At 49.2% G+C, this 13,162-nt stretch overlaps 1 protein-coding gene across 1 annotated transcript in view; it reads right to left on the bottom strand.

The window, feature by feature from the left end:
- Window positions 1-11,410, bottom strand: part of zgc:171459 (uncharacterized protein LOC562056 homolog) — an 11,563-nt gene extending 153 nt beyond the window's left edge. The window contains exons 1-13 of the mRNA XM_061076288.1: window positions 10,871-11,410; window positions 10,693-10,786; window positions 9,772-9,859; window positions 8,315-8,651; window positions 8,058-8,151; window positions 7,155-7,242; window positions 6,161-6,467; window positions 1,950-2,043; window positions 1,545-1,632; window positions 1,145-1,463; window positions 968-1,061; window positions 794-881; window positions 1-595 (exon numbers count right to left, since the gene is read on the bottom strand). The exon at window positions 1-595 is cut by the window's left edge and continues 153 nt beyond it. Of these exons, the coding sequence (XP_060932271.1) occupies window positions 20-595; window positions 794-881; window positions 968-1,061; window positions 1,145-1,463; window positions 1,545-1,632; window positions 1,950-2,043; window positions 6,161-6,467; window positions 7,155-7,242; window positions 8,058-8,151; window positions 8,315-8,651; window positions 9,772-9,859; window positions 10,693-10,786; window positions 10,871-10,922 (2,319 nt within the window). The 5' untranslated portion in view covers window positions 10,923-11,410 and the 3' untranslated portion in view covers window positions 1-19. The remainder of the gene's footprint in view (window positions 596-793; window positions 882-967; window positions 1,062-1,144; window positions 1,464-1,544; window positions 1,633-1,949; window positions 2,044-6,160; window positions 6,468-7,154; window positions 7,243-8,057; window positions 8,152-8,314; window positions 8,652-9,771; window positions 9,860-10,692; window positions 10,787-10,870) is intronic.
- Between the last annotated feature and the right edge of the window lie 1,752 nt (window positions 11,411-13,162).

The following is a 13,162-nucleotide window of genomic DNA, read 5'->3' as shown; positions in this document are numbered from 1 at the left end:
ACCCCCCCCGGCAGGTGGTCTACATCAGGGCGTTGAGGTGTCCGGAGGGTCCGACCGGGCTCAGCATCAGGGCTCTCTGGTCTAGCCCCTCCCTCTCTCTGCACAGCGCCGCCCTCTCCTGCTCCACCATGGCTCGGTCCCGCTCCACCGCCGCCCTCTCTCTCTCCAGCCACAGCCTCTCTGCCTGCACCGCCGCCCTCTCTCTCTCCACCGCCGCCCTGTCTCTCTCCACCATCTCCCTCTCCTGCTCCAGCGCTGTTCTCTCTCTCTCCACCATCTCCCACTCCCGGTCCAGTCCTCCCAGCGGCCCCTCGCACGCCTCCGCGCTCCGCTGGTTCTGCTCGGCGCCGTCGCAGAACGCCTCCTGGCCGTAGTCAGAGGGGGGGGCGGGTGGAGGAGGAGGAGGAGGGACGTGGCGGGACCTGTGTCTAGGGGCGGGGTCGAGCTGCTGGTCGTCGTCCTGGGTGACGGGAGCGAGGAGGGGGGCGCTGCTGGCCAGCCGGCCCTCCATGGCGTCATTCATCAGGTGAAACCACGGCCAGGAGGAGGCGCTGTCTGCTACACTCTCCATCCCGACAGGAGGGTACTTCAGATCCTGAGGAGACCAAACAAGGAGATGAAAGAGGATCAATCTCCTGCTGAAGGTCCGAACGTCCTGAACATCAGATTCTACAACAGCTTTAAATATCGTTCAATAAGGAACTGAAACAGATTCCTGAAGTAACTTTAAACTCTCGAGCTCCAGAGGAACTGTCTCGGTTCTAGATTGATCCTGAATGAGTGAACATGGAACCTTGTATCTCCTCTTCAGGTTGTCCCACTTCTTTGCCATCTGATAGGTCGAGACCTTCCCCTGCAGCCCCAGCTCCTTCAGGATGGCCCTGGGAGAGAGGGGGGGGACAGATTGATTGATTGATTGATGACATGTGACACCTGAGTTGCTGTGAGTTTCCTCAGAGTCTCTCACTTCCAGGCGGCCTTGGCAGCGTTCCTCCTCCCGGTGAACAAGCCCTCGTTAGCGGCTCGCAGTCGGATCATGGTCCTGGTGTCCTGGTCGCTCACTGGGAGGAGACACGTGGGGGGGGGGGACAGGTTCACAGCTGACAGGTTGAAGTTAACGTTGTCTTGAGGGAACTCGACTTACTTTTGTACGAGAGGTCCGAGGGCGTCGAACACTCCTCTCCGCTGGCGTCGATGTAGGTGACGTTCCCGTCGGACTCGGTGTCCCCCCCCCCCCCGACCACGCCCTCCAGCTCCGACACGCCGCTCCTCTCCGCCAGCACGCCGTCCCTGTCGGGAGGAGACGAGCCGAACACGGCGTCCTCCTCATGGCTCCAGATGGGCGTGACCTTGGGCGCTCGGCCCGACAGACGTCCCTCCAGGGCGTCGCTCATCAGGGGGAACCAGGGCCACGAGGCCGGGCTGCTCTGGTTCTCCATGCCCCGGGGGGGGAACTTCAGGTCCTGCACACAGGAGGACAGACAGTCAGTTAGACAGGGGGGGGGGGGTCCTGGTGTAAGGTGCAGGACCATCACACACGTCACCTTGAACTTGGTCTTCAGGTTGTCCCACTTCTTGGCGACCTGGTCTGGGGTCATCCTGCCGGTCAGACCCAGCTCCTTCACGATCCCCCTGGAGACAAACGCCACTCAGTGACATGTGACCTCGGGTCGGAGCCACGCCCTCGTTTGACCAATGCTAACTCAACATGCTAGTTTTCTAATGCTGGAGGCTGAAAGGGCGAGGGAGGCGGGGCTTCAGGGTTCATGACTCACCGCTGGTGCAAATGGTTTGTAGCTACAACATGAAATGTCTTTCTGCTCTGTGACTTGATGACTCACATTCGTTTCTCTTCTTTATTAATGCAGAATTCCCCAAATTTACACCCAACAAACTCTTTAATCAAATATCAACATCTATATTTCATTCATGTATTTCTGCTCCTTCACCTCCAGGCCGGCTTCGCAGTGTTTCTCCTCCCGGTGAACAGAGACTCGTTAGCAGCTCGTAACTCGATCAGTCGCCGGGTGTCGTCTTCTGTCACTGCAACGCAGACATGTCATCATCACATCACACTTCCTGTCAGTGGCACTTCCTGTCAGTGACACTTCCTGTCAGTAGCACTTCCTGTCAGTGACACTTCCTGTCAGTAACACTTCCTGTCAGTGACACTTCCTGTCAGTAGCAATTCCTGTCAGTGACACTTCCTGTCAGTAGCACTTCCTGTCAGTGACACTTCCTGTCAGTGACACTTCCTGTCAGTAGCACTTCCTGTCAGTAACACTTCCTGTCAGTAGCACTTCCTGTCAGTAACACTTCCTGTCAGTAACACTTCCTGTCAGTAACACTTCCTGTCAGTAACACTTCCTGTCAGTGACACTTCCTGTCAGTGACACTTCCTGTCAGTAGCAATTCCTGTCAGTAACACTTCCTGTCAGTAGCACTTCCTGTCAGTAGCACTTCCTGTCAGTAACACTTCCTGTCAGTAGCACTTCCTGTCAGTAACACTTCCTGTCAGTAACACTTCCTGTCAGTGACACTTCCTGTCAGTGACACTTCCTGTCAGTGACACTTCCTGTCAGTAGCAATTCCTATGAGTTGCACTTCATGTCAGTTACACTTCCTGTCAGTAGCACTTCCTGTCAGTTACACTTCCTGTCAGTAGCACTTCATGTCAGTTGCACTTCCTGTCAGTTGCACTTCCTGTCAGTGACACTTCCTGTCAGTAACACTTCCTGTCAGTTACACTTCCTGTCAGTAGCACTTCTTGTCAGTGACACTTCCTGTCAGTGACACTTCCTGTAAGTAGCAAATCCTATGAGTTGCACTTCATGTCAGTTACACTTCCTGTCAGTAGCACTTCCTGTCAGTTACACTTCCTGTCAGTAGCACTTCATGTCAGTTGCACTTCCTGTCAGTGACTCTTCCTGTCAGTAGCAATTCCTGTGAGTTGCACTTCCTGTGAGTTACACTTCCTGTCAGTAGCACTTCCTGTCAGTTGCACTTCCTGTCAGTGACACTTCCTGTCAGTGACACTTCCTGTCTGTGACACTTCCTGTCAGTAGCACTTCCTGTCAGTGACACTTCCTGTCAGTGACACTTCCTGTCAGTAGCACTTCCTGTCAGTTGCACTTCCTGTCAGTGACACTTCCTGTCAGTGACACTTCCTGTCTGTAACACTTCCTGTCAGTAGCACTTCCTGTCAGTGACACTTCCTGTCAGTGACACTTCCTGTCAGTTACACTTCCAGTCAGTAAAACTTCCTGTCAGTGACACTTCCTGTCAGTGACACTTCCTGTCAGTGACACTTCCTGTCAGTGACACTTCCTGTCAGTGACACTTCCTGTCAGTGACACTTCCTGTCAGTTGCACTTCCTGTGAGTGGCACTTCCTGTCAGTGACACTTCCATTCAGTTAGACTTCCTGTCAGTAGTACTTCCTGTCAGTGACACTGCTTGTCAGTGGCACTTCCTGTCAGTGACACTTCCTGTAAGTGACACTTCCTGTCAGTAACACTTCCTGTCAGTAACACTTCCTGTGAGCAGCACTTCCTGTCAGTTACACTTCCACTCAGTAACACTTCCTGTCAGTAGTCCTTCCTGTCAGTAGTCCTTCCTGTCAGTGACACTTCGTGTCAGTGACACTTCCTGTGAGTTACACTTCCTGTCAGTAGCACTCCCTGTCAGTTGCACTTCCTGTCAGTGACACTTCCTGTCAGTGACACTTCCTGTCTGTAACACTTCCTGTCAGTAGCACTTCCTGTCAGTGACACTTCCTGTCAGTTACACTTCCAGTCAGTAAAACTTCCTGTCAGTGACACTTCCTGTCAGTGACACTTCCTGTCAGTGACACTTCCTGTCAGTTGCACTTCCTGTGAGTGGCACTTCCTGTCAGTGACACTTCCACTCAGTTAGACTTCCTGTCAGTAGTACTTCCTGTCAGTGACACTTCTTGTCAGTGGCACTTCCTGTCAGTGACACTTCCTGTCAGTGACACTTCCTGTCTGTAACACTTCCTGTCAGTAGCACTTCCTGTCAGTGACACTTCCTCTCAGTGACACTTCCTGTCAGTTACACTTCCAGTCAGTAAAACTTCCTGTCAGTGACACTTCCTGTCAGTGACACTTCCTGTCATTGACACTTCCTGTCAGTTGCACTTCCTGTGAGTGGCACTTCCTGTCAGTGACACTTCCACTCAGTTAGACTTCCTGTCAGTAGTACTTCCTGTCAGTGACACTGCTTGTCAGTGGCACTTCCTGTCAGTGACACTTCCTGTCAGTGACACTTCCTGTCAGTAACACTTCCTGTCAGTAACACTTCCTGTGAGCAGCACTTCCTGTCAGTTACACTTCCACTCAGTAACACTTCCTGTCAGTAGTCCTTCCTGTCAGTAGTCCTTCCTGTCAGTGACACTTCGTGTCAGTGACACTTCCTGTGAGTTACACTTCCTGTCAGTAGCACTTCTTGTCAGTGGCACTTCCTGTCAGTGACACTTCCTGTCAGTGACACTTCCTGTCAGTAACACTTCCTGTCAGTAACACTTCCTGTGAGCAGCACTTCCTGTCAGTTACACTTCCACTCAGTAACACTTCCTGTCAGTAGTCCTTCCTGTCAGTAGTCCTTCCTGTCAGTAGTCCTTCCTGTCAGTGACACTTCGTGTCAGTGACACTTCCTGTGAGTTACACTTCCTGTCAGTAGCACTTCCTGTCAGTTGCACTTCCTGTCAGTGACACTTCCTGTCAGTGACACTTCCTGTCTGTAACACTTCCTGTCAGTAGCACTTCCTGTCAGTGACACTTCCTGTCAGTTACACTTCCAGTCAGTAAAACTTCCTGTCAGTGACACTTCCTGTCAGTGACACTTCCTGTCAGTGACACTTCCTGTCAGTTGCACTTCCTGTGAGTGGCACTTCCTGTCAGTGACACTTCCACTCAGTTAGACTTCCTGTCAGTAGTACTTCCTGTCAGTTACACTTCCTGTCAGCAGCACTTCCTGACAGCAGCACTTCCTGTCAGCTGCACTTCCTGTCAGCTGCACTTCCTGTCAGCTGCACTTCCTGTCAGTTGCACTTCCTGTCAGTTGCACTTCCTGTCAGTAGCACTTCCTGTCAGTAACACTTCCTGTCAGTAACACTTCCTGTCAGTAACACTTCCTGTCAGTAACACTTCCTCTCAGTTAGACTTCCTGTGAGTAGCACTTCCTGTGAGTAGCACTTCCTGTGAGTAGCACTTCCTATGAGTAGCACTTCCTGTCTGTGACACTTCCTGTCAGTGACACTTCCTGTCAGTGACACTTCCTGTCAGTAGCACTTCCTGTCAGTGACACTTCCTGTGACTAGCACTTCCTGTCAGTTACACTTCCTCTCAGTTAGACTTCCTGTCAGTAGTACTTCCTGTCAGTGACACTTCCTGTCAGTGACACGTCCTGTCAGTGACACTTCCTGTCAGTAACACTTCTTGTCAGTTACACTTCCTGTCAGTAACACTTCCTGTCAGTGGCACTTCCTGTGAGTAGCACTTCCTGTCAGTAGTACTTCCTGTCAGTGACACTTCCTGTCAGTAGCACTTCCTGTCAGTAGCACTTCCTGTCAGTGGCACTTCCTGTCAGTGGCACTTCCTGTGAGTAGCACTTCCTGTGAGTAGCACTTCCTGTGAGTAGCACTTCCTGTCAGTTACACTTCCTCTCAGTTAGACTTCCTGTCAGTAGTACTTCCTGTCAGTGACACTTCCTGTCAGTAGCACTTCCTGTCAGTAGCACTTCCTGTCAGTGACACTTCCTGTCAGTAACACTTCCTGTCAGTGACACTTCCTGTCAGTAACACTCCCTGTGAGTAGCACTTCCTGTCAGTAGCACTTCCTGTCAGTTACACCTCCTCGTCTGCTCCTCCTTCAGAGGAGTTTCTGTTACTAAGCAACCAACTGCTTTAAATGACAACATGTCTACAGGTTGACTGATAATTCATAATGATATTCTGACTTGTGATCATTTCAATTCAAATGATTGAACGATTCATTGAGATGATTAATTGATGATTTGCTGATAAAAACCTCATCAGGAGATTTTTAGGACTTTATGGAAACGTAATGACCTTCTTGAATCTTGTGAAATCATGAATCCAGCGTCCACCTGGTTTGACCCGTTAACAGTTTCCTGTCTCTTACATTTGTAGGTGAACTCCGACATCCGGTGCAGCTCTCCCAGCGCGGTGGAGCCATTCTTCTCCTCGTGGTCCACCAGCAGGTCCATCTCCGACTCCGTCAGGAACTCCGCCATCCCCCCCCGGCTCCGGCGGGCACGTTTCTTGGGCGCCGGGGACAGAGGCTCGCAGTCTTCATCTTCGTCCTCCACGATGGGCGTGAGGATGGGAGCGACGGTGGCGAAGCGTCCCTCCATGGCGTCGTTCATCCGGTAGAACCAGGGCCAGGAGCTGGGGTTGGTCTCCACCCCTCGAGCAGGAAACTTCAGCTCCTGGTGGAGACAGAAAACTCTACAGATGGTCCACAGAGAGACCTTAACGTCCTGCCAGCGCCGCCCCCCCCCAAGCTCCAGGGACCCGAGGCTACTTCCTCCTTCTGCTCTGACAGGTCAGGTGCTAACCGAGCTGGGGCCGAACGTGAGGTCACAATCTGTGAAGGGACCAGGAGAGTGAACCTGGGAACCTTCTGATCCTGAAGCTCTGACTGTTCCCAGGTGCAGCCTCTGTGTTCGGGCCTGACCTCTGACCTCACTGGTTACTTGCTCTTCGACGGTTTCGCTGGAAGTCAAATCCCAGAATGCAACTCTCCAGCTGCCACTCCTCAGGGATGCAGTGACAGGTACGGACTGGATTTGGCCTCTTGTGGAATTTGTCTGTCAGTTTGCCAAAGAGGTACGATGGCATCAGAGTCAACAGCACCACGTCGAGCTCCGGGCCTACTCCACCCACTAAACCAACACGATAATAATCAGAAATGTTCATTTTTGAACACAGAGGAAATCTTAATCTTAATCTGCGTTTGACATTTAACATCCGGACCTTCGTCACCGGACGGGAACAAGTCGACTGCGTCCGTCCGGAACTAGAAGAAGGTTGCGTGGCTCTGAGCTGCTGAGTGGACGGTGTGAGAAAGGGCCGGTGGTCTCTGGAGCTGGAGGGGGGGGGGGGGGGGCACCTACCTTGTACCTCCTCTTCAGGTTGTCCCACTTCTTGGCCAACTGATCCGTGGTCAGCTTCCCCTGAAGACCCAGCTCGTACAGAATGGCTCTGCAAGACACGAGGCTCAAGTTCAATCCCTGAAGGACGACAGACACACACCTGAGACTCAGCCAGGACACGCAGAGGAAACCAGAACTAACGTAAAGATGATCAATAATCTACCGTGTCAGGTTTCATCTGTTTTAGGATTTAAAGATATCGGTGATTCATCATTAAAATAATAAGTAACTCGTTATCGATGAGAAATGACTTCACAATACGTCATGGTTGATTCTTTGTTTGGTGTTGCGAGATGTTTCTTTAGTTTACCAATAGCTCCCTCTAGTGGCTTGACTGCATGATCCAAGTCCTGATTCAAGAGCTAACAGGTAGAATGGATTAGACCACACCCACAAAAGAGAATAATGGAAAGATCACATGTGAGAAGACAATCCAACGTGTGTCCGTGTTCTGGACGGACACAAACAGAGAGTAGTATTGTACTTTATGCAATAAAGTAAATAAGAAATGTTATATTGAAATGTATCAGTTTTGGCTTTCGTTAAATTGTTTATTGGTGTTTGTCTCTGTCCCTCTACACAAACTGATGATCATGTGTGTAGTTATTAATGGATAATGTTGGATCAGGACTCCGGATCGTCACTGAAACCCTGACGGCCTGAAACGTGCGTCTCATAAACTCCAGAGAATCAAACCAACAGGAAGTGAACGTCCGTCCTGCTCGTGTCCTGAAGACTGAGGATCACTGAGCGCCATCCAATCTTCCACGCCAACTCGCGGTTATTAAATAATTCACAACCCGTTCACCACACGGTGGCGCCACCACTGCCCCAGTGTCGGTGGTGAACCCGGGCGTCACTCACCTCCAGGCCGGCTTGGCTGAATGTTTCCTGCCGGTGAAGAGCGCTTCGTTCGCAGCTCGGAGTTTGATCATTCGCTCGGTTTCTGGTTCAGTCACTTTGAAGAAGAGGAAGAGGTTTGAACAACGAGCTCAGAAACAAACGGTTAAAGTTGAAGAGAACAAAGAATAATCAGCTGGAAGCAGACGGAGGATTCTACAGATCCAGGGACGCTGTGTGTAGAGCTGAATAGAAACCGACAGTGAAGAGGAGCGGCCTACTTTTATACGAGCACTCGGTCATCCTCCTCCAGCCCATGGGCACTCCCTCTGTGGGCGGAGCCTCCGTGGGACCCAGCCCATCGTCCTCCACCGTCTCCGCTGCCACCGAGTCCTCCATCTCCGTCTTGATGAGGAACTCCAGGATGTCCGTGTTCTCCTGCGACTGGCTGGACTGGCTGTTGCCGCGGTGACCAGTGCAGGGGGCGGGCTCCAGGCCGAGCACCAGGCTGCTGTTGTAGAGTCGACCCTGCATGGCTTCATCCATGATGTGGAACCAGGGCCAGGACTCCACCACCCCCCCCAGGCTGTCCTGCCCCTGGTAGGGCTGCTTCAGGTCCTGGAGACACATCACAGATCAAATCTGAGTTAAAGAGACTTTACACAGAAAAGGAAAAAGTTAAAATGTGAGATACGTTGTGTTTCTGATGAAGAAACGTGTCTCGGGACCAAATTGAAGAAGATATGAAATAATGAAGTTTGAACTGTTCTGACAGACTGGGACTTTTAATATCTCCTTTAATATCAGTATATTTGAGAGTGTTTTCAAAATAAAACATCATGTGTGGAATCGTCATTTTAAGCTAAATGTTGGATTAATATCAAACCTTCACAAACATCACTGCTGTTGAGGTGATAACAAATCTCTAATGATCAGTTCTCAGTCTGTGTGTGTGTGTGTGTGTGTGTGTGTGTGTGTGTGTGTGTGTGTGTGTGTGTGTCCTCTCGCAGGTTTACGTCCATCACGTGATCATCACAACCGGCCAATAAGAGACAACATGTCTGAGCACATGATTAGTCTGGTTTACACCTGGCTGGTAATCAGAGAAATGAAACCAGAACCTGGAGCGGACGTGTGGGTGATTCAGAGCGTTGATCTGAAAGGGAAACTTCAGGTTTACGCTGTTGGGATTTCCAACTTTTAACTATGTGTCTGACTGAACTTTTAACAGTAAAGGTAGGAGCAGTTTGAGTCAGGAATAACACCGTATACAAATCATTATTTCAATCCTTTCTCTTAAATCTATTTAATATTTGGAATAGATTGTCACTTCCTGGATTCGGTGACAAGAGGCGTGGGACTGCGGCTGGACCAATAAGGGAGATCCAAAGTGATTTGCGGTGACACCCCTCCAATATTTTTAACCAATCACATCAAATCTGTTGTTATAATTATACACAACCCCTGCTGTTCGGGGCCATTTTCAACTTCCTACTGCTAACTTAATTAGCAAATGCTGTGGTAATTGTCCATAGCTATGAACTATAACTATAACTATAACTCTTCATTGTATCTTCAAATAAAACACTTGATTGAACCAAAATCTTGGATCGGCTCCTCTCATATTTAAGGATAAACCAACACGCCTGACAACGCTCAGAAATGGTGATGTAGTCAGAACTCAAGACCCCCGACCCGTCAGGAGGTGTGAGCGTGATCCGCTGGACGTGGACGTTACCTTGTACTTGGTCCGCAGGTTGTCCCACTTCTTGGCGATCTGGTCGGCGGTCAGCTTCCCCTCCAGACCCAGGCCCTTCAGGATGGTGCTGCAGGGGGGGGGGGGATCAGGATCAGGATCAGAGGACACACACCACACATCGTGCTAGGGCTGGGCGATTTTTCGATCCCGATTCGGGATCGCGATAAAATTTTGATCGATTTCGATTATCTCCTCGTGACATGTATTCGATCTCACGTGGCAAAAGTAAGCGCAACAACAGTGTCGGAGTCTGCCGGCTGCCGTCTGCAGTTAGGACACGCCCCCTTTCCATTGTGAGAGCTGCTGCAGTTGCGAGAGAGAGAACAAGAGAGAACGAAGTTGAAAAAATGAGTGAAACTGAAGTCGGGGACAGCGAAAATAATGCCGAATGTGAGAGCGACATCCCTACATCACCCGGAACCGAAGACATTTTCGAAAAAAAGCGTAACGCAACGTCAGTTGTGTGGACGTGGTTTGGATACGGCTAAAAGGACGAGGAGCAGACGAAGCCAGGACGGGAAACACCACAAACCTTTTCAATCACCTGAGACGGCTCCATCCCAGTGATCACACAGAGAGTTTGACTCTGGTTTGACTCAAGTTTGCACGACACCAAACAAAGAGACGGGCAAGACCACTACGTCCCCCGTGTTTTGCAGCCATTGCCCCATATGAAAACAATCGAAGCGAGGAAAAAATATAACGAGCGCTATTACTTATTGCTTAGCTACAGATATGATGCCCCCTTAGCACAGTGGAGAGGGACGGCTTCAGGAAACTGATCAAAAACTACATATCGTGTTAAGAATCGAGATCGATCAATATGGAAAAACATATCGTGATAACATTTTTTCCCATATCGCCCAGCCCTACATCGTGCTACAGGATCCAGGTTCTTACCTCCACGCTATCTTGGCCGAGTTCCTCTTCCCGGTGAACAGAGCCTCGTTGGACGCCCGGAACTCGATCAGCCGCTTCACGTCCTCCTCGGTCACTGCAGGGGTCAAAGGTCAGGACCTGAACAGGCCAGACTACAGGTGGGAAACACCTCAAACCCTAACCCTCACACAGCACTTACTTTTATACGAGTTCTCCGGGAACTGTGGCAGCGGGTTGAGGCCGGACTCCATCGTGAGGGAGGAAGTGACCAAGGAAGTGACCAAGGAAGGGAGGGATGAAGTGACCAAGGGAGGGAGGGAGGAAGTGACCAAGGGAGGGAGGAAAGGAGGGAGGAAGGAAGGGAGGAAGCAGTGTTGGTGTTCAGGCCTGATGCTAACTCCACCCGGAGCTCCCCGGCTCTCCTGCTGCTAGTCCATCCTGTCCGGGTCCGGGTCCGGGTTCGGGTTCGGGTTCGGGTTCGGGTCCACCGGGACTCGGACCGGCCGCTGCTTGTCTGTGTCCCCGGAGGATAGCTCCTGGTGAACCGCGACCAGGAGCTAGCACGGCCAGCTAACCCGAGCAACGAGCCCCTCTCCCCGGCCCCGCGAGCTGAGCCTGCCGCCGCGTCACGTCATCGCGACACAAGAGAAGCTGCAGGAGCCGGGACCGTTACCGGAGCTAAGCTAGGCTAGGCTAAGCTAACCCGAAGCTAACCCGAAGCTAAGCAGCATCCCGTTCGCTGAGAGGAGGGGCTGCTCGATAACCCCGCCCCGCCTGCCCTCCGTCACGTGACCAGAAGCCCGGGGGGCGGGGTTTAGAGTCATCGAAAACAAACATTTGTATAAACATTTAACTCAGTGTAACTGTAGATAAGAACAAAGTGTTAATGAGGTTAATACATAAGATAACATTGTCTAATAACATAGCAGAAAAAAAACTTTATTTACTATTATGACATTCTCAGATTTATTTTTATCATATGGCCCTTTGTAATATTCAATATTGTTTGATCAGATTATTTTTCAGATGAATCAAATTTCTGGAAACAATTTATTAATTGATTATTGAAATATGCATTGAAATGCCCAAGCATCGCAACACAAACAAGAAACTTCATAAAGACAACGTGTAAAATAAATTAACTCATATTTTGTTGATGTAGATAAATGATTCATATTAGTTTAAAGCCTATTTTGTGCGAACATGGTAAAAGGCTCCACAAACTAGAGGCCCTCTTCTGTCATTTTGTTGTATTATATCTCTTACAGTGTTATGATTCCTAAAGTGTGCTGTGCTTGTTTAATGCAAGATATTTTAGCTTTGTTAAATTGGGTCTGAAGCCTTTAACTTCTCTCTTTTTAATCTGTTGTTTATTCAGGGCCGTACTTCAACCTGGTCGTGTGTTTGATCCGTCTTTTTAAATCATTTGCACAAATTGAATAAATTGTATATTTCTGGAAATCTCAGCCTCCCGTCCCGTTTATTCTGGATATATGTGGTGAACCCAATTGGCATTCAGCTGTCACCCGAAACCTTTTTGACCCCTGCATATATGAGTCAAATATTCCATAATTACGCTCATTTTGATGTATTTGTGTGTTTTGTTTTCCTGCAGTGGACAGATATTAAATACAATTAAAGAATGTGATGATTTTACGTTTCAAGCGTCATAGGAACTTGAATTAATTAACTTCTTCTTGAGTTTTTTTCTGCAGTAACCTAAATTATTTTCATGAATGAAATTACTATGATTCTTTCTCTTGTATTCAACGTGAGGTTTTATTTCAGTGAAGATCTGCTCTGTCGCCCCCTACAGGCAGACCTCATCATGTTCACACAGCACCGGAACACGCTTCAGTTTCCTTTCAAAATAAAAGTACACGAACATGGTAAACGCGTTCTGAAACTCTACGTGAATTATTCTGGTTTATTTTGATTTGAACCTTAACAACAGGATAATTTGCTGCTTTTCTCTATTTTCAATCACAATAATCTGAATCTCTGGAGTTTAAAGTGAAAATCTGCTTCACCAGCTCATTCAAAGCTTTTCTTATTTTTTCTTCAATAATTAACGTTTTTTAATAAATGAGTAACTGTCTGCAGATTTAACTTCCTGTGTTATTTATATAACACAATGCCCAGTGATTATTCAAAGGTTTTATTTGTACAGTTGTTCTGATGATGGACCGGTTCTCCTGCAGTGTGTGAGGAAAGCTGGTATTTTATTTTGAAGGAGGTGAGCAGAAGCTGACTGTGGGCCTGGAGTCCACATCCTGGAGGAGAAGAGAAGATGGAGAGATGATGGAGAGAAGAGATGGAGGAGAGACGAGAAGATAAAGTCCGTTCATCTCACGTCCACATGAAGACAACAGTCACATCCGGTTCCTGAACAGGTAACGTGACGTTTATCAGCTGTTTACATCGACTCTGACGTCATCACAGCTGATGCGCGATACATAAACAGCCTGATATGAATTATGAATTCATACTT

Source organism: Limanda limanda, chromosome 8, assembly GCF_963576545.1.
Source record: "Limanda limanda chromosome 8, fLimLim1.1, whole genome shotgun sequence".
Classification (NCBI taxonomy): Eukaryota; Metazoa; Chordata; class Actinopteri; order Pleuronectiformes; family Pleuronectidae; genus Limanda; species Limanda limanda.
Note: the sequence above shows the minus strand (reverse complement) of the source record. Positions and strands in the feature narration are given on the sequence as shown.